Here is a 24,583-nt window from a genome sequence, read left to right as displayed (position 1 = left end):
CAACAAACGTCGTTTTCGATCACAACGCCGTTGTTGTCGCGACACCGTTTTTATCGTGACAACGTGCTGGCCGCGGCGGCCACACTCAATATGGCGGACGGAATGCGCCTCGCATGTGCCGGCCCTCCACAGAGGCCCCTAACAGACTCGCCTCGAGGTGTCCGCGGCGCCGCCGGTGTCTCAGCTGAGAAGACAAGGGGTCTGACACGGGCGGCGCCCACCGCGGCGCGGTCCTCATGCGCGGCCGATCGTGGGGTGGTACGGGAGGCGGCTCGCCCCTCTCCTCGCAGCGCTAGTCCGGCAACAGTGTGCGGCGGAGGGACAGGCACCGCGGAGACAGCCCCGGCAGGCGGCGGAGCGCGGCGGGCTGCGGAGGGAGCTGCATAAGATGGCGGCGACGGGAGCCGAGGCGGCTGCGGTGGCGGCGGAGGAGGAGAAGCGGCTGCCGGAGGACGACCCCGAGTCAGGGGGCGACTCAGAGGATGAGGGCGACTCGGACTCGTCTGGCGACGGCGAAGATGAGGAGAAGGAGAACGAGGCTGAAATCCAGCGGCTGGAGGAGCAGGTGGGGCCTGGTTGCGCCGGCGACGCCGTGGGGAGGGGGCGGTGGGGCAGCGCCCCGGGCCCGACTTCTGCCCGGGGGAAGAGGGGTTGGAGGCCGGGCCCTGGGCTGGTGGCCTTCCCGCCCCGCTAGGAGAACTGGAACGGGACCGGGAGCGGCCCCGGGGCTGTGGGGACCGTTCATTCCGGAGAACTGCAGCCTCTCCCTGGAAAACCTCGGGCTGAGGGGAGTCCCGCCCTGCGCGGGGTCTTTAATTTTGTGACCGCGGCGGTAATGGCAAAAAACCCCGTGGCTGCTCCTGTAGTTTGATGCTGGGAACTGTCAAGACGTGAATGTTTGGAGTCTGAAGTGAAAACTAGGAGTTTGGGGTTTTTTTTGAGGAGAAAATTGGAGAGGACAGCCCCGGGGGACAGTTTGTACTCATCATAAAAAAAAACTTTGTTCGTTGTCTAGGGCCTTTTATTGCCTTTAAAGAAACTAAACCACATCTGGGTCTGTTCTGCAGCTGCTATAATCCCAGTGCTGAGCTGTGACCTTTAGAGCTGTAGACTGAGCTCTAAGCTTAACTATAAACCTCTGTTGAACTTGGAAGTGTTTTTTTTAATAAATACCTGCTTGTGACCTGCAAGTATCTTGCAAATGATAGTGAAGTTTGGTGCAGCTCAGTGCAGGCAGGCGGGTGTTGTCTTGGCGATGAGAACAGATGAAATTTGTATCCCCCGAAAGACAATATGATGTTCTGTTTTGCTAAATGTTTTCTGATTTCCTCATGTTTGTCACTTAATAGTGCTTTTAATTTTATTTTTTTTAAGCTTTCCATCAATGCTTTTGACTATAACTGTCACTTGGATCTGATAAAGCTGCTGCGCCAGGAGGGAGAGCTGGTGAAGCTCCGCCGAGCTCGGCAGAAGATGAGTGAGCTCTTCCCACTCACCGAAGGTACCGAGCACCTTCCGCTCGTGTTGCAGCTGCTGCTGCTGCATGAGCATCACTCGTGTAAAATACCCTTGTTTCGGTAGTGAGATAACGTCTTTGTGCCAGTTCAGAAAAACCTAAAAGAGCAGATTTAGGACTTTTAAGCTCTGGATGCTGCTGGTGTTCGTGGCCAGCGCTGAGCTTGGCCTTTGGCAGGCACAATGAGCTTGTTGCAGGAATTTGAATTCTTGCTGCTGTGCTGCCCTGCCCTGATGTGAGGGGTGTTTGTGTGCACCCAGCTCTTCCTGTCTCTGGTTTGTCTGTCCGTCTGTCAGCTGGGCAGTTGCTGCCAGGATGGCACTTGCTGCAGCCCAGGGCCAGGCACATATTTGCTTGTGCTGCTGTTGCCATAGGGCTGGGACCACCCAGCTGTGGGGCGGAAGTATAGAAACAGCTCCGGTTGCTTTTTAAGTGTGACCCTGAGCCCAGACAAACTCCTGCCAAAAGTTACATTTTGCAGACAAGCAGTAAAAAAATACTATGTTGGTGGGAGCTGCAGGTAGCTCTTGAATTGGGGGCTTCTTTTTTATTTCTAACACAGAGATGATGTAAATACTGCAGGGGCTACTCTGTCAGTGTATGTTCAGCCTTGACAAAGACAGGTTTCCTTCTGCACGTGTGGAAACTTGAATCCCCTGAAGCCATTTAGTGTTTCTTGTAAAAGTGTGAGGAAAGGTGCGCCTCTGGGTGCTCTTTGGTTACTGGTACACACTGATCCTCTGCACACAGAACTGATAAATTGCTGTTTGCAACTTCTGTTCTCTTTAAATAGAAGTGCACTTCTGTAATACTCATTTGAAAAGGTCTCTACCAAACTTTTGTTATAAATTAATTGTGAGTAGTTGTGGAGGCTAAAATTACTTTCTTCTCCCCCTCCCATATTTAATTCTGTTACTAAAAACTCTGATAAAAAAGTCAACAAGTGGATTTAACTTATTCTTTCTAAACATTGATGATGTATTCTAAACTTCTTCCTTTCAGAAATTTGGCTGGACTGGTTGAAGGATGAGATAAAAATGGCCTCTGAAAGCTCTGAGCGAGAGAAAGTTTATGAGCTGTTTGAAAGAGCTGTGAAAGACTACATCTGTAAGTTGTTAATCCAACACAGTAAATTTTACAGCATATATTCAGATTATGGCTTTCTCTTTCTAGGAAAGTTTCTTCCTTCTGTTATAACGTAAAAATTGGATGAGAGATATTAGTGTGAAGTAATTCTCAGGTTTTCTGGATCATTGGAGTTAAAGGCCATTCAAATGACTTCTTTCAGAAGAAAACAGTAGCGACTGGTACTGAACCAAAAGCATAAGATAACATATTTTAACTTTTCTTTACTACATTGGGCGGTAAAGAAAATTGTCGTGTGTTGGTCTATTTATATGCAGAAACGAGGTGTTTGGGAAGCAGAGAGTTGCCTTTTTAAATTTTTTGGGGGGATATTAGGTCATCTGTATTTCATTAACTTTGTTTAGGTCCTGAAATTTGGTTGGAATATGCCCAGTACTCAATTGGTGGCATTGGTCAGGAAGGAGGAATTGAGAAGGTTCGCTCCATATTCGAGAGAGCACTGACTGCGGTTGGGCTGCACGTGACGAAAGGAGCAGCTTTGTGGGAAGCGTACCGGGAGTTTGAGAACGCCATCCTGGAAACGACACAGGTACGGCCGGGCTCTGGGCTCTTGTGATAAAAAGGAGTTGTGGTGTCTCTTCTGAAGTCACCTTGTGCTGCCCCCTCTTCTACTGAGAGAAGTGGCTGTAATGTCACACAGTTGTGCTTTCAGCTGTAGAAACTGACCCTTTGGTCGGGGTAAAATGTTCTGTGTATTTAGTTGATATAGTAATGGATTTGTAGTTAAATAAAAGACTTGTATCCAGAAGCAGTTTCCCTCTGCTTCTTTAGCTTGACCTGACAAGAATAGCTTTAACCTGAGTAGCTTCATTATGAAAGTGTTCATGCCAGCAAATACTTTGCACATAGTCAATCATGTTTATATTTCTAGACAGTTTTCTACTTCAGCTTTTAACTCATCCAGTATTTCACCTTTTTTTCTGACTTTTGGAGGATGATATATTATCCCTGGAACATACTGTTTCACATCTGCAAAAGATGCTGTTACAAGATAGCCAAAATGTGAATATTTCTGTATTTTTGTCACTTACTACATAAGAGATGGAAGTTAAAAGGTGTCCTGGCCCATGGTGGGAGGTGGTACTATATGATGTTTAAATGTCTCCTCCAAGCCAGACCCGTCTATGAAATACCATACCAAAGGAGCAAAGGGCGAACACCCTTTAATTCATGAACAGACGCAAAGCTGGAAGTTTTAAATCACGGTTGCACACACCAGGATTTATTGAAAAACTATTTGGCAGCACAGTGGGTTTGTGAAATGGTACAATCGCATGCGGCTTACTTTGTTTCCAGGTTATTTCTCTGCATGTGTGTCAGCTTTCAGCAAGGAATGCTTTTCACATTGATCCAGCTTCTGAGTCGAGCGATTCCTGTGTTTTAGCTTTCAGGGCAGCACCCTGAAACACGAGTTGACCGTTTCTGTCCTTCAGGGAGCACATAGTCGTTTGAGACCCAGACCCCAACCCAGAAACAACATCCCATCCCATTCATCAGCTCAGGCTCGAGGGAGCCGCTTACATGTCGATCTTTTTGCTTGCAGCCGGCTCCTGGCAGCGTTCCGTCACCTGAGCAGCAGCAGGTGCTCTGCAGCCAGCTTGAGAGGATCCATACACTGTTCCGGCGCCAGCTGGGGATCCCACTCTTAGGTAGGAGCAGGTGCACAGCCAAGCTGTGTTCAGGCCATCCAGGCGTCAGTCATGATTATTCTTTTGGTAGAGCCACACAAACTGCAGCTGTAGTATTCGTGAATTCTTTATCAGTGACATTCTCCTGTCTTTAGGACCTCTTGAATGAGGCACAGATCCCTTTTGTTCAGAAGTGTTCTTACTCATTGAAACTGGGTTTATCTGTTTCTTCAGTACATAATTTGAGGCTATTTAAAGTACAAGTGATGAGCACAGACCATGGCCATTGGGAACTGTGATGGTCACTACATGAGAACATTGCTTGGTGGGGAATTGTACGCTCTGGCAGCTGGATAGTTAGAATTCTGCCTGGTTCCCTTCATTCTTTAAACACCTTGAGTCCCTTTTCTTGCGACTTTGCTTATAGGAGAAAGTTAAGAATAGGTTTTTGACTTTTTTATTTGCATATTGAAAGAATTTGGATTGGTCTCTTTCTTTAAAGCCTCAGGAAAATCTTGACACTTTGGTTTTCTAAATCAAAACAGTAGCTTTAATATAACATCCCAAGTTGGTGTTGTAGTGCACTGTATAAGATGAAGTACCTGAACTGTGTAGGCCTGCAGTAGTGTGATGGTTACACAAAAGCATAAACAGAAATAGAAATGTCTTAGAAACAAATCTAGGTTGAATACTGATTATGTAGTCCAATAAGTTATTGATTGGGTTTTGTGTCTCTTTTAATAGATATGGAGGCTTCATATGCTGAGTATGAGGAGTGGTCAGAAGATCCGATACCAGAAACAACAATAAAGAATTACAAAAAAGCTCTACAGCAGTTGGAGAAGTATAAACCATATGAAGAGGCACTGGTAATGCTGTTACTTATACTTTACTTTAAAACTGAGAGTTAATTGCTTTGGGGTGATTATTTTTCTGTCCTCAAATTTAATTATTTTGCTGTTTTCAGAGGTAAAGCAGCTGTAGGTGACTCAGCTGTGAGTATGTGAGACCAGAAGCCTCACAACTGGGTGTACTGGAAACTGTTGAATGTATTGACTGTGTCAGGCCACCCTAAGGTGCACATACGTGCTCTCGCTGTTCCTTCAAGCATTGATAAGCGTGCTGGGCTAAGAGGAATAAAAAATTGGGATCTGAATGGCTTCAGAACCACGGTGGTAGTTGGAGATATGTGGAATCAAAAGCTGTTGATATTTCAAGGCCAAGCTCTTGTGTGGAATTTTGCATGAGACCTACTCTGTTTGGATCAGGCTTTGTTCAGAAGATTTTAATGTTTTGTATCTCTCTTTTATAGCTGGGTGCTGAAACACCAAAGCTGGCGGAATATCAAGCTTACATTGATTTTGAGATGAAAGCAGGTGACCCCGCTCGCATTCAGTTGATCTATGAGAGGGCTTTGGCTGAGAACTGCCTTGTGCCAGATCTTTGGGCACGTTACAATCAGTATTTGGTAAGGGAAAAAGCCACAGATTCTTGCAATTTTATTTTCATGTGTTTTTTTTTTAATCTTAGTGGCTAATAAATGTATAACCAGTGAATTCCACCTCAGTCCTGCCCCTTAGTCTTTAAATTCTTCAGAAACTGATTTTCATCTTAGTTTTGGTTTCTTCCTGTTTTCACTTGCGAGTTTATTCATCAAATGGGCATTTGGTTGCTTTTTCCTCCAGTTGTGTATTTTCTCTGCAGAATTAAACTGAATGTGGGCATCAAACCTTGTTCTACCTGGCAGAGCTGACAGGGTGTAACCAGCTGTGCTGTCAGCCCTGCCTTTGGTAACCAGCATTGCTTCTGAGGTTGTCCCGTGTTGCTCCTTCCTGTTTTGAAGGTGCTCATTGCTTTAGGAGTACAGAATTTAAAATACCCATCTTTTCAAATGTAAAATGGGAGTGCTGTTTTAGGATGTTGGTTCTTTAAAAACTGGTGTGTCTTAGATGGGCTCTCTGGCTCGTAAGAACTGAAAAGTTTCTTGTGATGGTATTATTTCAGGACCGGCAGCTGAAAGTGAAAGAGTTGGTCTTGTCTGCTCATGACCGTGCTGTTAGGAACTGTCCCTGGACGGTCGGGCTGTGGATTCGATACCTTTTGGCGATGGAGAGGCACAGGGTGGACCACGGCATTATTTCTGGTAAAGAAAGAACATCTCAGCAGGATTTCTTTACGATACAGAGCTGCTCTCTGCACTCTGAATGATGTCTGACAAACCGTGACCTGTAGGACACTGTAGGATTTGTTTTCACCCTGCTGCAACAGTCTTAAAGCTGAGGAAATGTCCAGTTATATTTGTTTCCTACAGTATAGTACGTGTAGTGTTTCTTGTATTTTCCTGTCTTCCTAAAACCGTAAGGTGTATAAACTTCGTGCTCTACGCTGTAGCTTTGCTGATTTTGTCAATGTCTGAAAAGTAAATATGTTTGGGTGCGTTTTCTCCGTTTCTTTCAGAAATGTTTGAAAAAGCTCTGAATGCAGGTTTTATTCAGGCAACGGACTATGTAGAAATCTGGCAGGCGTATCTGGATTACCTGAGGAGACGGGTGGATTTTACACAAGGTGCGTATGATATATGTATGAATAAACATTTAAACTGTTTTCTGTGTACCTCTCTGAAATATTGGTATTACTTTTTAAAAAATTTAACAGTAGCTTCATGTCTTTCACAAAAATTACTTTCTGGCCAGTAAGTGTCTATAAAATATTTTAACTTAATTGTTTTAAAGCAGCTCCTTGCTGACAGAATAGATTGTGCTGTGGCAAAAATGCCCTGCCTTATGTTTTGGCTACTTAGTGGGTTTTTTATTATGCACATAGTGAGTTTTACTGAATTAATAAACTTCAGCTCCCTCTTCCTTCCCCCCTAAAATCATTGTAGGTGTCAGGAAAGAGATTTGAGTGGATGGGAGATGAAAATAAAATTAATATTTTAAGGCAATTATTCTTTTTTTCCGAAGACTCGAGTAAAGAACTGGAGGAGCTGCGGTCTGCATTCGCGCGTGCTGTGGAGTATTTGAAACAAGAAGTAGAAGAGCGTAAGTTAATCATCCAACATATTGTTTTCTCTTGCTCAAAATAATTATAAGCCTAGTTCTCAACACAGTATTTAACTTATCTTGAAGTGTCTTGAACACTTTAAAAATGCTACAGATAAACATTTCTTCTGCAATGTAGAACTTGTTTAATAAACACTTTATTTCCAAGAGCACTTTGCAAACAGCGTTTCTTTTTATTTGCAGGATTCAGTGAAAGCGGAGATCCATCCTGCACCATCATGCAGAACTGGGCGAGAGTTGAGGTGATTTTTTTATCGTCTGTATTTAATTAGCCAGATGATAAGAAATATGATTAATTTAATGTTCCAGCCACAGAATGCAATCTTCCCGTACTTTGGTGTTTTGTCTAGATAACTTTAATGAGTAGATTTTTTTGGGGGGTAATGGTGTTGGACAAATAGTCTTAGATTATACTGAGTACTTTTTGGATGCTGTTTCAGGCTCGCTTGTGCAACAACATGCAGAAAGCCAGAGAGCTCTGGGACAACATAATGACAAAAGGAAATGCCAAATATGCTAATATGTGGCTGGAGTATTATAACCTAGAAAGGTAAGAGCTTGGCTGGTTGGAAGCGTTAATTAACTCTCCATTCCTCGTCTGTGAGAGACAATGTGTAGATGCTTAGCATGGCTCTACTTCATCTGGGTTTACAATATGCTTTGAGGTTCTTACAGCAGCTCTATAGTATGTTTTGGAGATGTTACAGCAATGTGTAGTGTGGGTTTGTGGGGAAGGAGGGAAAACGTTTGCGGAGAACGCAGTTAACTGTCCTGTGACGTTGATGTGGAGCACGGGCTCCTCATGCCGTGGTTTCCCTGCCGCAGGGCGCACGGGGACACGCAGCACTGCAGGAAGGCCTTGCACCGCGCCGTGCAGTGCACCAGCGACTACCCGGAGCACGTCTGCGAGGTGCTGCTCACGCTGGAGAGAATCGAAGGTAACTGACTGCTCAGCGTCTCGTTTTACCTGCTCCAGTTAGTGCACAATGGTGCAGAGGGAGTTTTGATCCAGTGTTTTGTGTTCTGCTGAAGGCTTATTTTCTTTTGACTGCTGTAGAATACACAAGCAGCTCTTTATTTTTTTTCTTCTTGTCTGGCCACACTTGGAGCCTGCTGAAGTTACTGGGATTTTCCATGCCTTTTTGGGGTGTTGTGTTATAAATGAGAGGTTTCTGCTCTGCTTGGCTTTTGTTTTCTTTGAAGGCTACTCATTATATTTAGAATTTTCATGTGCGGTGATCAATATCAAGAGGAAGTTCAGTGAACTCATTGACTCTTATTTTTCCTGGATTTTGAAATTATGGGAAAACTAAATACAAGACGTTGTTTTTCTTTTTATCCTTTAGGAACACTGGAGGACTGGGATGCAGCAGTTCAAAAAACAGAAAACAGATTAGCTCGAGTTAATGAACAAAGAGCAAAGGTCAGAACTTTCTGTGACCCACCTAAGTGGTTTATAAGAAATACCTGTTTTAAGATCATTCTTGTCCGAATGTCAGATTTCCAATGTTAGTTCCTGTAGATAAGCCTGTATTGTCTTAAAGCCTCAGAGCTATTGATCGTAGTTTAAAACTACGGTTAACCTCTTTTGATGCTTTTTATCTTTCACCTTATGACTTTTGGATGGATATAAAAGTCATGTGTACTCCAGGAAGGCTATAAGAGCAAACAATTGATGTGCTTTAAACGATGATCTCGTTAGCACTGCGTTTAATGTAGCTCAGGAGAAAACCCTCCAGGTTCAGTACTCTGGAAAATGCTCTGCTGTCTGCAGTGACTGGAAAACCTCTTGCGTATTTGCAGGCTGCTGAGAAAGAAGCTGCTCTGGCAAAGCAGGAGGAGGAGAAAGCTGAACAACGAAAGCAGGTGCGGGCAGAAAAGAAAGCTTCCAAAAAGGCTAAAAAAAGGATTGGAGACAAGCGCAAAGCAGATGATGATGATGAGGGTGAATGGGGACAAGATGAAGAAGGTAAACCAAACAAATTAAAACTTCAGACCTTTGACAACAGGGTTATCAGTTGCCTCCCTTCAGTTAGAGGCAGACTAAATGGTTCTTGATTAACAGAAGTATATAAGAACTTCTATAGTTTTTTTCCCTAGTTTTTCTTATTTCAGAGAAGTAGCAATTTTCTCTTTTTTTTTTTTTTTTTTAAAGTCATTTTCCTGACTCATGAAATGACGCTGAGGTGTGTGTCTAAATTGGGTTATTCAGTATTGTAGCAGTCTCCTGGAAGGTGGTAACAGAAGATTTGAATAGATTGCTGCCCCTGGGGATTTAGGGAGATTTTACATTTTTGTGTTTCTTACTTTAAAAAAAAAAAAAATCCCATTAGGCAAAGAGAACATGAATCAGTAGTTGTAACTGTCAGAAAAAGGGAAAAAATAGCCCTGTTGCTTTCATCTCTATTTGTGCTGTATTGGTCAAATAATCTGTTGTTACTAATTATTAAAAACCTGAGGGAGGTTTTTATTTTATGGTCTTCAAGACCTGTCATTGTGGTTCCACATGCTGTTTCCAAACTCCATGGTGAGAGTGGCAAACGCCTTAATTTCAATGGTGGATGAAACGGTGTAATTTTTTTCTAGTAAGGCTTTTCATTTCATTAATGAGCAGAGCAGCCCAGCAAGAGACACAAGGGTGATGGTGATGGGGAACTTCCTGAAGAAGACATGGAGGTGGAAACCGGGTTGTTTGGCAGAAGCGGATCTGAAAAGCCAGATCACTCAGCAAACCTGAAGGAAAAGGCATCTACCAGTCGAAAAGACACCCCCAAGGTTTTCCATGACAGCAGTAAAGACAGCGTCACCGTCTTTGTCAGCAACCTTTCCTACACTATGGCAGATCCCGAAGCGAAGCTGAAAGAGCTTTTTGAGAGCTGTGGGGAGGTGGCACAAATCCGGCCGGTCTTCAGCAACAAGGGGACTTTCCGGGGCTACTGCTACATAGAATTCAAGGAAGAAAAATCTGCTCTGCAAGCTCTTGGTTTGGACCGTAGAGTTGTGGAGGGAAGACCAATGTTTGTTTCTCCCTGTGTTGACAAGAACAAGAATCCAGACTTTAAGGTAAAGTTTTATTCTTTCAAGTAATAGGTTGAACAGTGGGACTGCCTAGGAAAACCAGATGAATATGTTGCTTCCAGAGGGTGTGGATCTAACTAATTCCTGTTGTGCTACTTTGTAATGGCAATGTTATGTCTTAGCAGAAAAACTCTTTTCTGAGAGTTCTTGCATTTGATGTTACTTTGCTGTAAGCCAGGATTGACACTAGCAGCTTTCTGCAAATCTGGAGTGAAGCGAATCTGAGCAGCTTGATAATGCTGTCAGATACTCAGATTCCTACTTGAGCATCGCAAGCTGTAAACTACTTGTTTTGGTTGAGTCATATGGCTGTGGGCATTTATTACACAACCCACTGGTTCTTGTTAATGGTGTGTACTTGGTACCAGTTGTATAATCAGTGGAATTCTGGATTTATGGGGTTATTGTACAGAAAAACTTAATAGTTCGTATAGTGAGAACTGAGTAAGAAGACATTATCAATGGCCCTTCTCATTGCAAAGGAGACATTTGTTTAGAAGCATCTCAGTTCTTGAAATCAGGTGCTGGTCCTTAGTGTGTGTCTGTATGTTTATATGCAAGTATCTTTCAAGATACTACTTGTAACTTGGAGGTATTTTTGCTGATAGACTCCAAGGATTTCGGTCTATTACACTTCCAAAAGCTTGAGTGGTTTGATATCTAACAGCCTCTTTGTTTCTTCAGGTGTTCAGGTATAGCACTACACTGGAGAAACATAAACTGTTTATTTCGGGTTTGCCGTTTTCCTGCACTAAGGAAGAGCTGGAAGAAGTGTGTAAAGCACATGGGAATGTGAAAGACATTCGGCTGGTCACCAACCGAGCTGGAAAACCCAAGGTACACACACTTAACACACTCTTAATTTTAAGAAATCTTTAAAAAAAGAAGCACTTCGTGAGGTCTGGATACAAAAAATAAGCTTTGAATTTTGAAAGTTGCCAGCCTGGCTTTGTGTTAAATCTTGTACAAATACTTGGATTTATACAGCCCAGTGTGCCTTGTGCCAACAAATAAGTAGTTGGAGGGGAAGAGGAATTTTTTTTCCGAAATACTACTTATATTAAACAAGAATGTGTGATATAAGTGGGATGGAGGGGAAGATGTTTACAGCACTGTCAGTACAGTAAAAATAGGCATTGATAAGTCTGCAAAGAGTAGGGTTTTTTTTGAGGTACCTGACTAGAATACAGTTCACCTGATATAACTGATTCCCCTCCTCCCTTTTAGTTTCCTGAGGCTATTGTTGCTAACACCTGCTGCACTAACAGATTTGCCAGTGAGAAATGAGCCACCTCTCTCTGACAGGGCTCATTATTTCCATCTGGGAATAAATGACTCCTTGTTAAAGAAGAGATTCTAAACTAACAGCTGCTCTGCCAGAATTCTACCTGACACCGCAGCTGTGTCTGTGTGTTGGGCACTTCTGATGGTGCCGTTCTGGTGATGTGTGTGTGTGTTTTTACAATGCATTTTCTAGCTCTGGGCAATATCTTGATGACAGTTCCTGTTGTGTGTGTGCTCTCGTGTGTACCTCAGGCCTTGCAATCCACATGAAGTATAGGTTGTAGATTTGCGTAGCTTTTTAGCTAAAGAATACTGGACTCTTAGCCGTGTTTAGTCTGCTTTCTGTATGGCTTTCTTATCACTTGGCCCAATTATTAGCAAAAGCTGTTACGCAGAGAAACAAACACTAAAACTAATGTACGTTACCTCTTTTCCTTACTTAGGGCCTGGCCTATGTGGAGTTTGAAAACGAAGCTCAGGCCTCGCAGGCTGTGCTGAAAATGGATGGTCTGACAGTCAAGGAACACGTCATCAAGGTGGCCATCAGTAACCCTCCTCTCCGAAAGCTGCCGGACAAGCCCGAGGCCGGCAGGGCCCCGCAGTTCGCGGTGCCGCGACAGGTTTACGGAGCGTAAGTGGTGGTGAGGGAGACTGCTTGGCCATGCTTAGAAAGAGAACACGGGGTTTCTGTATGTGCTATAATGTAGGAATCTTATCTAGAATGTGAATGTTTAAAAGGTGCTGAACCATAAAAATGTGGGTTGCTGGATTGATGAGGAAAAGCAGTTGTTAGTTTGGTTGGGTTTTTTTACATTACAAATGGTAACAGGTCTGTAGTGTCCGAGAGGATCAGGTGTTTGACGTCCTGTTGGGGCTGATGTGAGCACCTGAACACTCATAACTTTCATGTTCTCTCGTCCTGGAGAACCAGCCATTGCTGCCAGTGACTGTTAATGTCACTGTCATCTTTTGGAGTGCTCTTGCTGCTTGGCGTTGCGTTGGTGTTGTATTGTGTGTGCCCTGTAGATAAACACGGAGCTTTGGTTTCTGGGCACTGTTGGGCAGTTGTTTTCTGCCAGTCCTTGGGTGTCCTGTTTCAAAGGGTGAAAGCTTTGCACTACTTATTACTGAAACAAACGATAGGAATAGTATTTAAATGAGCATTCCTCATAGTGAACGAAGTCCCTTTTGTTTCACTAATCTAAAACTGTACATTCAAAGAGCACTGTTATATTTTTAAATGTCACTTTTTGTTCTCCAGGCGAGGGAAGGGAAGGACACAACTTTCCATGATGCCTCGTGCGTTACAGCGGCAGAGCAATCCCGTGGCCAAGGCTGAGAATGGGATGGTCCAGAACTCACCAGCAACTTCATCCCAACCCCCTGAGGAGCCGAAGAAGATGTCCAATGCTGATTTTGCCAAGATGCTACTGAAAAAGTGAGCAAAAGGTCTTGCAATCAGCGGGTCTGGTAAAATGTGAAATGCCTTTCTGGAAGCCATGTTGTGTCCTTACGCTAGCGAGGAGAGAACGCCAGTCACAATCAGGTGTAAATACTGTTCTGGACCGCTGCATTCATCGAGATCAGTGTAGGATGGTACAAATCCAGCTTTTTTTCCTCTGTTTCTAAGAGCATAGAGTTACACTGTGTTCTGGTAAAACGGCGTTATATGATTCCTCACATTGAGGGTAACGAGGGGGGAAATATTTCCTGTACAGGTTGGATACCACATCGAGTTTGATGAATAATTTCTGAATATTTCTCTTTCATTAATGAATGAGATGCAATGGGAAATCCTAGGGATACCCTTGTTGAGCTCCGCTGGTCAGGTGGGATTGTGATTGCAGTCATTCTCTCTGACAACGAACCCATTTTCCACCCAAACCCACCCACACAGGGACATTCATCTCCTTCCATCAAGAGTTAAACGGCAGACAGTAGTAACTTCACCACAATGGCCTATTTTAGTATTGGGAGAGTTTCTATACATATGTGTGTATATGTATATACACAAATATACATATATATGTATTCAGTTAATGTTCTGTTCAAGTTGACCTGTTTTTTTTTATATTGTGTATTTGTAAAAGACATTCAGATTATTATTTTTAAGTGTCATGAGATAGTACTTAGACTTGGTAGATTTTTGTTTCCCATGAAAGCTGTACATGCTGTTGCTGAGGACCATTTTTGGGTTGTTTTTGCTAGCTAGCTCATACGTCTTTTGCAGGTGGTTTCTGTATGGTTTTGTACAAATGTGAAGTGCAAGCTGACTTTTTGTTTTGGTTTATTAAACTCAAGTTCTCAAAGGTTTTCTATAAATACTGTTGCTTCTGTTTAACTGTGGGTATTGGAATTGCACTTATCCTATGGCAGCTGGGTAAAACTGATGTACCTCGCCTCTCGGGTGTGCCGAGATACTCGGTGTCACTGATGTTCCTCTAATGGCTCATTCCATCTAGTATGAATATCCCAAAACCACCTCAGAATTCAAAATAATCTGGTACGTGATCTTGCCTAGAAATGTTACTGCTTGTCAACTAAAACTGCTGCTCACTCTGGGAGTTGACACACACGGGGGTTGAATGTGAGGGGGGACCCCAGGACCAGGTTCACTTGTACCGCACAAGCACTGCTGCAAATAAACACTATTTTCAGTGCTTACATTCTGTGCTGGGTTGACTTGACTTTGAAACGATGAGTTGGATTCAGAGCTTTGAACCATGTCGCGTTGGCACTTGTGATAACAGCAAGGGACTGAGTTCTGTTGGTGCTTGTTCACAGCCTCTTCTGTGCCACCCAGCGTTGTATGGATGGGATGGGGAGATTTTATCTCCAAATCAGCTTAGAAACATTCTAATAACACTTTAACATGAAGCTTTGGTTTGTGGGTTGGGACCACCAAGGCTGGCTTTGCCCTGATGGGCATGTGCACAACCCTGGTGATGAATTAAGTGTCCTGCGGTGGCTTTGGTGTGGCAGGACGGTTGTACGCGGCAGGACGGTTGTACGCGGCAGCAGAGGGAGCCAGGACCCGCACCCTGGAACGTGCTGTTCATGAGCTGAGCTGTGACGGCCTCTTAGTTCACTGCGGCAATGAAGTGCTTTGAGAACAGCCTCTTCCAAACAAAGACTTTAATATTAAAATAGTTTATTAATCTCTTACTAAAATAACTTTTTTTCCCCTCCTGAGCTCTAAAGTGCAGACTTCATTTATACTCACCTTGCACTACAAAAATAAGCTCTGTAAGGCCAGAACAACATTCCTTGTTTAGTTTTTGTACATAAGCATGGAGTGGTGCTGCAGTAAATGTGTAACTCCAAGTCCTGTCCTATTGTTTGCCTGGCAAAACATGTCCTAATTACCTTGCAGATAAGAGTTAGAAGGGAAGAAACTTAACACTGGTCTGGGACAGTCTGAACCCTTTTTGCAAAGGGTTTAAGCTTAACAGCAGTAAACTGGATCAAATTGAACTTTTCTGAGCAATGCAGGGGTGCAGGGAGCTGGTCTGTCTTCAGCTGCAGCTGCTCTTACCTTAAACCCTGCATTTTTGAATTGCACAGCAGCTCCCAGGTGGGACACCAACTGCCACTGCAGCACAAAGAGGCCTCGTGTGATTCTTGACACATTTATCCCAGTAATAATGTGACCTAGTAATTAATTGTGAAAAGTTCTCTCATGTAGACTGAAGAAACTTACTTTTTTTTTTTTTTTGGCAAACTTGCTGTACACATTCTTCCCAAATTGGCACAACCTGTAACAGTTGTCTCACAATTATGTATAACAACCTTTTCTGCCCACAGCTTTGCAGAAATAAGCTCTGTTCAAAGCCTGAACTGACATGTTGAAGGGCAGGTGCAGTTTTCCCAGGGATCCTGCTCAACAGAGAGGGGTCTGAGGCTAAGTCCTTCTGGCTGAAGTACAAAAGCACCTTGCAGGTCAGTGAAATAAGCCAGGGAGCATTTCTGCTCTTGTTTCCCTCACGGAATCTGTAATCTTAGACCAAATACATCCCACTCATTGTACAAAACCCACCCGAGGAAAGGCAACTGAAAGTAAATGTGCAAAGTGCTACTGAACTGCGCTGGGAGGGGAGATGACTTTGAACTGGAGCTCAGCTCTGTCCTGCCCTGTGCTGCCAAACTGGTGTGACTGGCAGGAAAGAATCCGATTAACACAGCTGGGAGTGCTGGTACTGCTGGGGCTGTGTTTTGGGTGGTTTTTGTTTGTTTGAACAAGAGGGAACACAAAAGCAACAACTCAGTGAAGACTGTCACTGAGCAGCTCCTTGGGGTAAGACAATGCAGTTGCCTGCCTAGGTGAAGGGTTGTGATTGAAGCAGCTTCCTAAAGCTTAATTTTAAAGGGAAATTAAATCCTACTTCACCTCACCCCACCTCCTTCCAGTAGCACAAGCGAGTTATAGTGCACACTCAACATGAACAGTTCACGTTTGAGCTTGGCATAATGTATATAAATAAATTAAATTAATCAAATGTAAGACACTTTTTAAATAAATGAAATGCTAAAGAGTGACACCTCCTGTTGAGTTATTTCCCAGCAGGAGCACTGAGTGGCTTGGCCTTCTGTTCTCCCACGCGTTCCTTGGCTTCTGAATGTCCACAACTCTCAAGTCTTGACGGGGATGGTTTGTTTGCATCCGGCAGTGCCGCCATCTGCTTCAGGTAAGCCCACGGAGTATTCCGTAGTGGCAATGAGCAGCATGTCCAGAGTTGTCTCGGTACACTTGGCAATGAAACGTATGAAAGGCCTCACGTCCCCCTCATTGGCAACTTCCAAGACGTGATAATACTCGGCCCGTTGCTCCTTGCGGATGGTGATGGGCGGGTAACCCGCCTGCATCAGGATGAGGTTCATAAAGAGGCGCGAGGTCCTGCCATTGCCATCTACAAAGGGATGGATGTAAACCAGCTTGTAGTGGGCTAATGCTGCAAACTCCACCGGGTGCAAGCTCATGGCGTCTTCAGAGTTAATCCACTGCACAAACTCCTGCATCTGTTTCTCAACGTCCTGGGGATGTGGCGGTATGTGGTGTCCTACAAACACCTGAGTAGTCCGGAACCGTCCCGCCTCCACCGGGTCGGCGTAGCCCAGCACCCTGCGGTGTATCTCCAGGATGTCACCGATGGTGATGGAGCCTATCCGCGACACCAGCGTGGTGTTGATGTATTTCAAAGCCGCGTGCATGCCGATCACCTCGTTCTGCTCCACTAAGCTTTTTCCAGGAACAGCGTATCTGGTCTCGATGATGTGTCGTATTTCCGACAGCGTCAGGGTGTTCCCTTCAATAGCGACCGTGTGGTAGATGTGGTGATAGTAGGACTCCTCCATCACGCGGCGCAGGGCAGAGTTGCCTTTGGGGATCGCCATCACTTTTTTCACCTTGCTGTCGATAATACTGAAATACCTCTGATCTATCTCTTCCACTAAAGGTAGTGTCCGGTCCCGATTGATCAAAGCCTTCTCGTTACATGGAGAAATGGTTAGTGCTTTGGAGTACAAGTAGTCAGCTTGAATAATGTCTTTTTCCTCTTCAGAAAAAATCCCAAATTCATTCAGGGCATCCACGTAATCGGGGTCCATTTTGAGGGCGTACACAAAGAGCTTGTGGGCTTTCTCCCGCTTCCCTTGGCGCTTCATTTCGAGAGCTTGATTCAGAGCTGCTTTGGCTTCTAACTTCACTTCTGAAATGCAACAATAATAGATAAAGGGCCTGAGTTTTACTGAAAATCTCTGGAAACTGTCACTGTTGACCTCTATGAAAATTAACTAATGCCAGTGTGTGAGAACTATAACAGAACTTTTATTCCAGCTTTTGTCAGGCCCGTGCTGCATTTACAGGCAGAGGACGTGGCAGCAGAGCCGTTCTGGCAGGAGGTGCGGGGAGGCAGGATCTGCGCGCAGCACGGCTCAGGCTGGCCATGGGCCTGTAGCCATCACGGCAAAACTGGCTTTGGCCACCAGGCTGCTCTGGGACACCACAGAGAAATAAGGCTTCTTGGCAGTAATGCCAGTTGTCCTGCTGGAAGCACAGCCCACAGCTGCCACCAGCACTGCTCCCTGTTTTTTCACTGAATTATCAAACATCTTCACAGCAATAATGGCTTTAACGCAGAGAAAGATACAGTGCTGGAATTGTAAAGATTCCTTTGAATGTTTTCCAAATTAATGTCCTGGCCAATAAAGCCAATGAGGGCAGCCCAGCCTGTTCTATGACAGCCAGGATTTTGGGATTAATGCCATTTATTCCAGGTTACTGTGTATTCAAATACCATTTGGTATTCCAGTTAGCTGAACAGAACTTACTAGTACTGAAAGCATGAGGAAAAACTTCTGAGAGAACACAGGGTGATGGAATGCAGCTGGGCTGGCAGTACCATGTCTGGGTCATTTACAACTGATGTTAATTGGCAGTTGGGCAGTGAGAGTTTGTTACCACGATGGGGCACAGAAAATTATCAGGTTGGGGGGTGGATTATTGTTATTATACAGCAACTCGCCTGTTCCCTGTGCCCACCCAGGGACACTCTTACCTGGGGAGGCTTTGCCTTTGAGCACCAGCAGCTCCAGCCCATTAGAGGTGACGCTCAGTCCGGTGCTTTGTCTCGTGTATCTGGTGACGCCCGAGGAGCCTGTGCTGAGTTTACTCTTCAGGAAGGAGAGTCCTCGGAGCGCTGCGTGGCACTGGTCATCCACAGCAGCCTGCGGGAGCAGCAGCATCAGCAGCGAGCCCAGCAGGAGCGTGAGCACGGCCGCCCACCTGGCGCGGACCCACAGCGTTATCCATTTCAGCTCGGGATCTGTCGCCATAGACACGAGGGTCATCCTGCTTCCAGCGCGGTGACGAGGAACATCTCCTTCCCCTCTGCCCACACCTGGGAAGAGAAGCGGCTTTAGCCAGAGCTCCGCTGGAGACGTGGCACCTGCGTGGACTCAGGGTTTCTGTCACAGCTGTTGGGGGTCACCCCAAGCACCCACCTTTCCCTGCCATCAGGGAACACAAATCCCTATGGGGTGTGCTAAACGTTAACGTGACACCTGCAGCATGAGGAGTCGCTGATGCCCACAGGAGCCCCGGGCCCTGCAGGGACAGAGCCCCGTCCCGCACAGCTACGGCTCAGCTCCCCTCTCTCCCTCCCCACCTTCCCGCTGTGGAAATCAGTCCCCAGACCCCGGTTCCCTCCCCGGGTCTCCTTCCCCAGCCCTGCTCCCCATCACCCCCGGCCCTCCCTCAGCCTCCCCTCAGGCCGCCATCCCCTCACCAGCGGCCCCACCACAGCCCGTGCCCCCGCAGCCCCCAGCCTCCTCTCAGGCCGGGGCCCCCCTGACCCCACCAGCACCGCAGGGTCCCCCCAGCCCTCAGGCTCCCGCCCCGGGTCCCCCCAGCCCGGGTCCCCCCATCACCTTTGCCGCCTCCCGGAGCCGCCGGCTGCCGGCTACAGTAGCCCCGCCCATTGAGGCCCCGCCCTCCGCGTGCTGCCATTGGCTGAGCCTCCCCTCTTCTCCCTTCCCATTGGTGCTCACAGCGGATGCTTCTCCCTTGTGTCCCGCCCTCCTTCTTACCCTCGATTTCCTGTGGCGTCTTCCGGGTAGGGCCACACCCCCGCGCGGAAGAGTCTCGTGGAGGATGAGAATAGGTGAGCGCTCATGCCAATCAGAGGCAGAGCAGCCAGTGAGAAGGGAAGCTGGAGGAGGGGGCGGGCCCATGTGCCATTTAAAGGCGCATACCTTGTTTATTTACAGGGGAGCACAACTTTTCTGTGTGTAGAGACGTTCTTGCCGCTTATCCCTGGCCTTTCGGAAAATACTCTTTTTGTGCCTTAAAACAGCGGGGTGTGCCGGTCGGCACCATACCTTGGTGCTCCCTAGCAGGGCTGTGCTCTCCCTGCTGGAGGCCAGGAATGGGGAGAGATTTGCCAAAAGCTGAAGAAAAAGAGACTATTCTAGAGAATTGCGTGTAACTCGCTCAGATTTTGGTATCTAGCAAGATGATGGATTTTTATTTGATCAGTTCCTTCACAGCAAATAATCACTGTCAGGGAAAAATAACCTGATTTATTAGATATATATCCCGACAATTTAAATTATTTGTCTTTTTAGTGGCAGATAATAGCAAAAAATGCAGGGGAAATGCAGCTTTTGTGCTGGGAGGGTTTGGAGCCCGTTCCTTGGAGATCTCCAGGGACAAATCTTCCTTTTCTCGCCCGTTCTCAGTGCAAAGGCGGTAACCGCTCTCCCGGTGCTGGGTCTCTGTCGGATGCTCGTTGATTTTACTGGGCTTGACAAAAGCAGCTTGATGAACTCGGTTCAAGCGGCATCTGTAAAAAGGGCCTGACAGCACCGGGGCGCTGAGACCCTCGGCAGCAAATGGAGCCCAAGGCGATTCCTGCAGCACCAAATTACCGCGTCCTCAGCCGTTCTGAGCCTGCCAGAGCCCGTTAATGAGTCCAGGGGATAATTAGCATGTGAAGGATGAGCAAACCTATCTGCCTTTCCAGAGGAAGCTTCAGCTGAAACGTATTTTCCTCAGTTCCGGGGATAGGGCACCTAAGCCTAATTATGGAATAATTATAGAGCGATGATGTATTTTCCTTTTAAAAATGGTGGGAAGCACATTTAGAGTCTGTTCACTGATTAAATCTGATCCAGCAGAGGGGAACAACCCGAATAGCCAAGAATGCCTGGCATCTCCTCCCGGTCTTTTCCAACCAAAACGATTCTATGACATCCCAGTGTAGATGGTAGGAAAGAGCAGGGGTGTAAAACGCTGGGGCCGTAGCCCTGGGTTGTCCCCCTGGGTCCCCAGCAGCTCCCGGCAAGGCTGGAAATGGATGTGTCTGGAGCTGTGGTTGTGCCAAAGGCTCCGGTCCAGACCCTGAACCTCCAGAGGGAATTTGTGTTTGAAATGGTGCCGCTGGCAGAGGGATGCTGAAAGCCGTATGGTTGTATCGTGGGAGAAGACATTGAAGAAGCTGGTTCTTATAAGTTAGTATTTGATGCTGCTGCGGTGCAGGTGGGAGCGGACGGTCCCTGTGCCTGCAGATGGCACTGAGTCCTCTCGCTGCTCTGCAGGAACAGCCTCTCCTGGACCTTTATACCTTCTGCCTTTAGAGGCACCGATCATGAAAAACATATTTTAAAGCTGAGTAAGGCTCTGGCTTCCTTTTGGAACGCTGTGTGCTGGGATAAAAATTGCCTTTCTGAGCACTGAGGAGGTTCTGGGGATCTGTTGCTGATGCATCACAGAATCACAGAATGGTTTGGATTGAAGGGACCTTCCCAGCTTCCCCAGTGCCACCCCTGCCATGAGCAGGGACATCTTCACCAGCTCAGGTTGCTCAGAGCCCCGTCCAGCCTGGCCTGGGATGTCTCCAGGGATGGTTCATCCACCACCTCTCTGGGCAACCTGGGCCAGGCTCTCACCACCCTCAGGGCCAACAATTTCTTCCTCATGTCCAGCATGAATCTCCCTCCTTTAGTTTAAAACCATCACCCCTTGTCCTGTCACAACAGCCCCTGCTAAACAGTCCGTCCCCATGAGCCTTGCCATGCTGGGGGTGCTGCTGGTCACTTTTTGTCCCTTTCAGCCTGGGTTTCATCTCTTTTCCTGCGCTCTCGAGCAGTGTTGCTGCGACGTTATCGCAACTCTTGGCCCTTGTGTTTCTGGGTTAAGCCGAGGCAATAAGGAGAGACAATCTGCGTGAGGAGCATCGCTTGGGAAAGGCCCCTTGTCTGTCCCAGGGTCTGGTTGTCAGGAGAAGCTGCTGGCTGCAGAGACAGAACTGCATATTGAAGTGTGGGGGTTTAATCAATGAACAGATGGGCAAGTAAGAGATCAAATGCCTGATGGTAAAGCTGTCACCCAGGTCAAAGCAAGGTTGTTGTGAAAAACGGTTTTGACATTCTCTATTGCGCTGTTTGCAAAGCAAATGGAAGCCAGGTCCCAGATCCAAGTGGAAGACCAAAGGGATTTTTAATTAAAGAGAAAGTAGAAGGGTAAGCAAAAAGCAAGATCTAGATTGTACTGTGGTGATTACTTCTAGCTGCAAATCCAAGACACTGCGCGAGGGGGTTCAAGGCTAAGTGAGCGATTTAAGGGTCTTAGTGCCGAGAAGCACAAACAGAAGACTGAATAGATTGCTGAAAACAAAGCCCTGAGAGGGTGTGTGAACAGAGGGCTTTGTTGGCTCTCTTAACGAATAATGAAGAGTGAGCTTCTCAGGCAGATTGGTTTGTGGCACTGGGAATAAATGGACAAAAGGAGAACTTTCAAAGCAATGCTGCAGCTGAGCACGACATTATCCCAGCTAAGCTGGGATGGAGCTGTTCTAACATCAGACCAGTAAAGCTTCTTTCAACCAGCAGGTCCCAAGCAAAGCCACTCTGTCATGTCTGGACATAATGAGGAATGCAATTCAGAGGGAAGAAGGGAATAAGGAGTCCCAGCCATGTGGAAGAAAATCTCTTTAATGATTGCACTGCTGGTCAGCACAGTTTTCCAATCACTGGCATGTTGCTGCTGGTTTGGGAGTCTGAAAGGCTGTGGGGCACAGAAATACCCATCAAAGGGAGGTGGCAATGTCCCCAGGCAGGGACAGAGGTGGGAACAGCAGCGCTGGGAACACCTCCCTGTTCTTGTAGTGCTTGTGAAGGGGTTTAAATCACAGTGCGGGGAGCAAACCTGAAAAATCTTGGGAAAATCCCAGCATATTCTGTGGGAGAGAACATGGTTTGTGGTGGCAGTTCCTGTTCTTGGCGCTGTCCTGCCTCAGAGTGAGGAACATCTTCACAGAAGTCACCAAAGCCACAATCATACATGATCCCAAGGGTGGAGAGGATGTTTCTTGAGGACCTCAGGCTGTTTCTACCCCCAAACCTCACTGGGGACATCTTGGCCATTTACTCAGAGTCCGCAAATCCGTGGGAGTCCTGTCTCGGGGGGACTTGGCAGAGGGGTCAGGCTGGTGGCTGCGCACTCATCTCCAGCCTGTCCTTGACGCGGAGGTGGAACTGCTGACTTGATAAGAATCGTTTTGGACTCACTGCCACATAGACTTGACTGATGTGACTCCACACCAGGCAAGCTGGAAATATATTAAACCCATGAGCTGCTGCAGCGATGATTTGCATGTCAATAAGAAGGGAAATTGCTACCCGCAGTCTCCTCTCTGGGTTTTGATCCAGTTAAGTGCCGGGTATCCCCAGCTCCAGCCTGTTTAATTATTGCAGGAGGCAGCAGAGACCTCCTGGGATCGTGAGGGGTTCTGGGGAAAGATGTTCAGTTCACCTCTTACTTTCACCTCCCTGCTCCTCTGGCTGAGTAAAGGTGAGGCTCAGCTAAAAATGCATCAAAAATGAAGCTTGTTAAGAAGGATTTAGCACCAAAGTCCATGTCGGTGCATGTTCCTGCTGTCCATCCTCCTGGCATGCTGCACAGAGCTTGACCGAATATTGGGGAGCATGGAAACCTGCTTGGGACACGGCACAAGGATGAACGACTTCCCGATAGACACACCGGGATGAAAAAAGCACTTGGTCCTTTCCAGGTGCCACAGGAGCAGCTGAATCGTGGCAGGGGTCCCAGTGCAGCCTGGCAGAGAGGATGGGGAGCTGTCTGTGAGAACCGAGACCTCCCCTCCAGCCAATACACTTTCTGGGGATGCCTTTGCAAGTTGTGTCATTCAATAGTTAAAATCCTGCAGATGTGCCGTTTGCAGGGCTTGTAATCTAGGACAAAGAAGGCTAAAATAGGCAGGATGTTAGGTGTTTCGTAGGAGCAGATTACAAAAGGAGCTGTTTTACCTTGCAGGATTCTCAGCTCGCCCCCTGTGAAGGTGCTGACAGCTGTCAGAGAGTAGCAGGCATCCCTGTAGAGGTTGAGGTTGGATCTTGGGAACAATTTCTTCCCCAAAGGGCTGTGGGGCATTGGAACAGGCTGCCCAGGGCAGTGCTGGAGTCACCATCCCTGGAGGGGTTGGACAGACCAGAGATGCGATTCTGAGGGATGTGGTTTAGTGCCAGGGGTGGGATAACAGTTGGACTTGATGATCTTGAGGGTTTCTTCCAACCCAAATGATTTATTATTCTATATATTTAGGGCTACCATGAAGGGAAAAGCCTGAGGATGGTGGTGGTGCTTTGCTGTCCCCTTGAGCTGTGGTTTGGGAGGATGCTGGTGATTAAATGGGGTCCAGCCACCAAATTAGTGACCGTCAGATCGTGCAGAAAGCAGCCGCTCGCCGGGGAACCCTTGAATGTCAGGAGTAAGCAGGAGCCTCATCTTTTATAGTTATTTTATTTGCATATGTTTAATTGAGGCTCCTGTGCCTGGGCAGGATCCCTGGCTTAACTTGAACGCGCTCATAATGGGGCTTCTGCAGAACCCGTCTTCGCTGTGGTTTTGTTCTTGTTTCATTATTACATTTAGTCTCTAGTGACTACAGAGCTGACAGCTGGTAAAGATTTGCATATGGCATGAAATTAAGTGAGTTCATTTTAATGTCTAATCTGTGCAAAGCTGAAATTTGGGTTCTAAAAGCCTTGCTTTTCCTTCGCATTGCTGGCACATCTGCTTTGCGCGTTGCCCTTTGATTCCTAAACATTGTTTTTCCCTCTGTTTCACCAGGATGAACAATTAGAGCAGATCTTTGCAATCTTTTGTAAATGCTTTAGCACCAGAGCTGAGGATTGTGCAGCAAGCGTTGTGCCTCGCTGGTGAGGAGCATCCCCTGCATTTCCAGGTTGAGGTTGGATCTTGGGAACAATTTCTTCCCCAAAGGGCTGTGGGGCATTGGAACAGGCTGCCCAGGGCAGTGCTGGAGTCACCATCCCTGGAGGGGTTGGACAGA

The 24,583-nt window shown here is 46.4% G+C and overlaps 2 protein-coding genes across 3 annotated transcripts; one reads left to right on the top strand and one right to left on the bottom strand.

The window, feature by feature from the left end:
• The first annotated feature begins 249 nt into the window (after positions 1-249).
• On the top strand, positions 250-14,036 carry SART3 (spliceosome associated factor 3, U4/U6 recycling protein). The gene is made up of 19 exons (XM_065851413.2): positions 250-565; positions 1,375-1,501; positions 2,519-2,623; positions 3,007-3,191; positions 4,206-4,311; positions 5,035-5,159; positions 5,603-5,758; positions 6,295-6,433; positions 6,748-6,855; positions 7,254-7,331; positions 7,536-7,594; positions 7,793-7,902; positions 8,178-8,290; positions 8,699-8,775; positions 9,156-9,321; positions 9,967-10,415; positions 11,115-11,267; positions 12,158-12,345; positions 12,976-14,036. Exons 1-19 carry the CDS (start codon positions 389-391, stop codon positions 13,154-13,156), a joined length of 2,802 nt encoding a protein of 933 aa, XP_065707485.1. The 5' UTR covers positions 250-388; the 3' UTR covers positions 13,157-14,036.
• Positions 14,037-14,834: 798 nt separating this feature from the next.
• On the bottom strand, positions 14,835-19,233 carry FICD (FIC domain protein adenylyltransferase). Of its 2 annotated transcripts, none has more exons than XM_065851414.2 (3): positions 19,140-19,233; positions 18,269-18,610; positions 14,835-17,419 (listed from the first exon to the last, which is right to left on the bottom strand). In XM_065851414.2, the coding sequence occupies exons 1-3, from the start codon at positions 19,216-19,218 to the stop codon at positions 16,344-16,346; spliced, it is 1,497 nt and encodes a 498-aa protein (XP_065707486.1). In that variant the 5' UTR covers positions 19,219-19,233; the 3' UTR covers positions 14,835-16,343. The 2 variants fall into 2 exon arrangements, with proteins under 2 accessions (XP_065707486.1, XP_065707487.1); XM_065851415.2 differs by lacking the exon at positions 19,140-19,233 and adding an exon at positions 18,714-18,872.
• Between the last annotated feature and the right edge of the window lie 5,350 nt (positions 19,234-24,583).

The sequence above is a fragment of the Patagioenas fasciata genome, chromosome 17 (assembly GCF_037038585.1).
Source record: "Patagioenas fasciata isolate bPatFas1 chromosome 17, bPatFas1.hap1, whole genome shotgun sequence".
NCBI classification, from domain to species: domain Eukaryota; kingdom Metazoa; phylum Chordata; class Aves; order Columbiformes; family Columbidae; genus Patagioenas; species Patagioenas fasciata.
The sequence above is the reverse complement of the archived record's forward strand: the minus strand, read 5'-3'. Positions and strand labels throughout refer to the sequence as shown.

Excerpts from the sequence above, each read along its gene's own strand:
- FICD (XM_065851414.2), bottom strand. The coding sequence starts at position 19,218 with ATGGCAGCACGCGGAGGGCGGGGCCTCAATGGGCGGGGCTACTGTAGC. Across the intron at positions 18,611-19,139 it reads GGCTCCGGGAGGCGGCAAAG|GTGTGGGCAGAGGGGAAGGA; the intron begins GTGATGGGGGGA and ends TTCTCTTCCCAG. Across the intron at positions 17,420-18,268 it reads CAAAGGCAAAGCCTCCCCAG|AAGTGAAGTTAGAAGCCAAA; the intron begins GTAAGAGTGTCC and ends GTTGCATTTCAG.
- SART3 (XM_065851413.2), top strand. The coding sequence starts at position 389 with ATGGCGGCGACGGGAGCCGAGGCGGCTGCGGTGGCGGCGGAGGAGGAG. Across the intron at positions 7,595-7,792 it reads AGAACTGGGCGAGAGTTGAG|GCTCGCTTGTGCAACAACAT; the intron begins GTGATTTTTTTA and ends ATGCTGTTTCAG. Across the intron at positions 12,346-12,975 it reads CCGCGACAGGTTTACGGAGC|GCGAGGGAAGGGAAGGACAC; the intron begins GTAAGTGGTGGT and ends TTTGTTCTCCAG.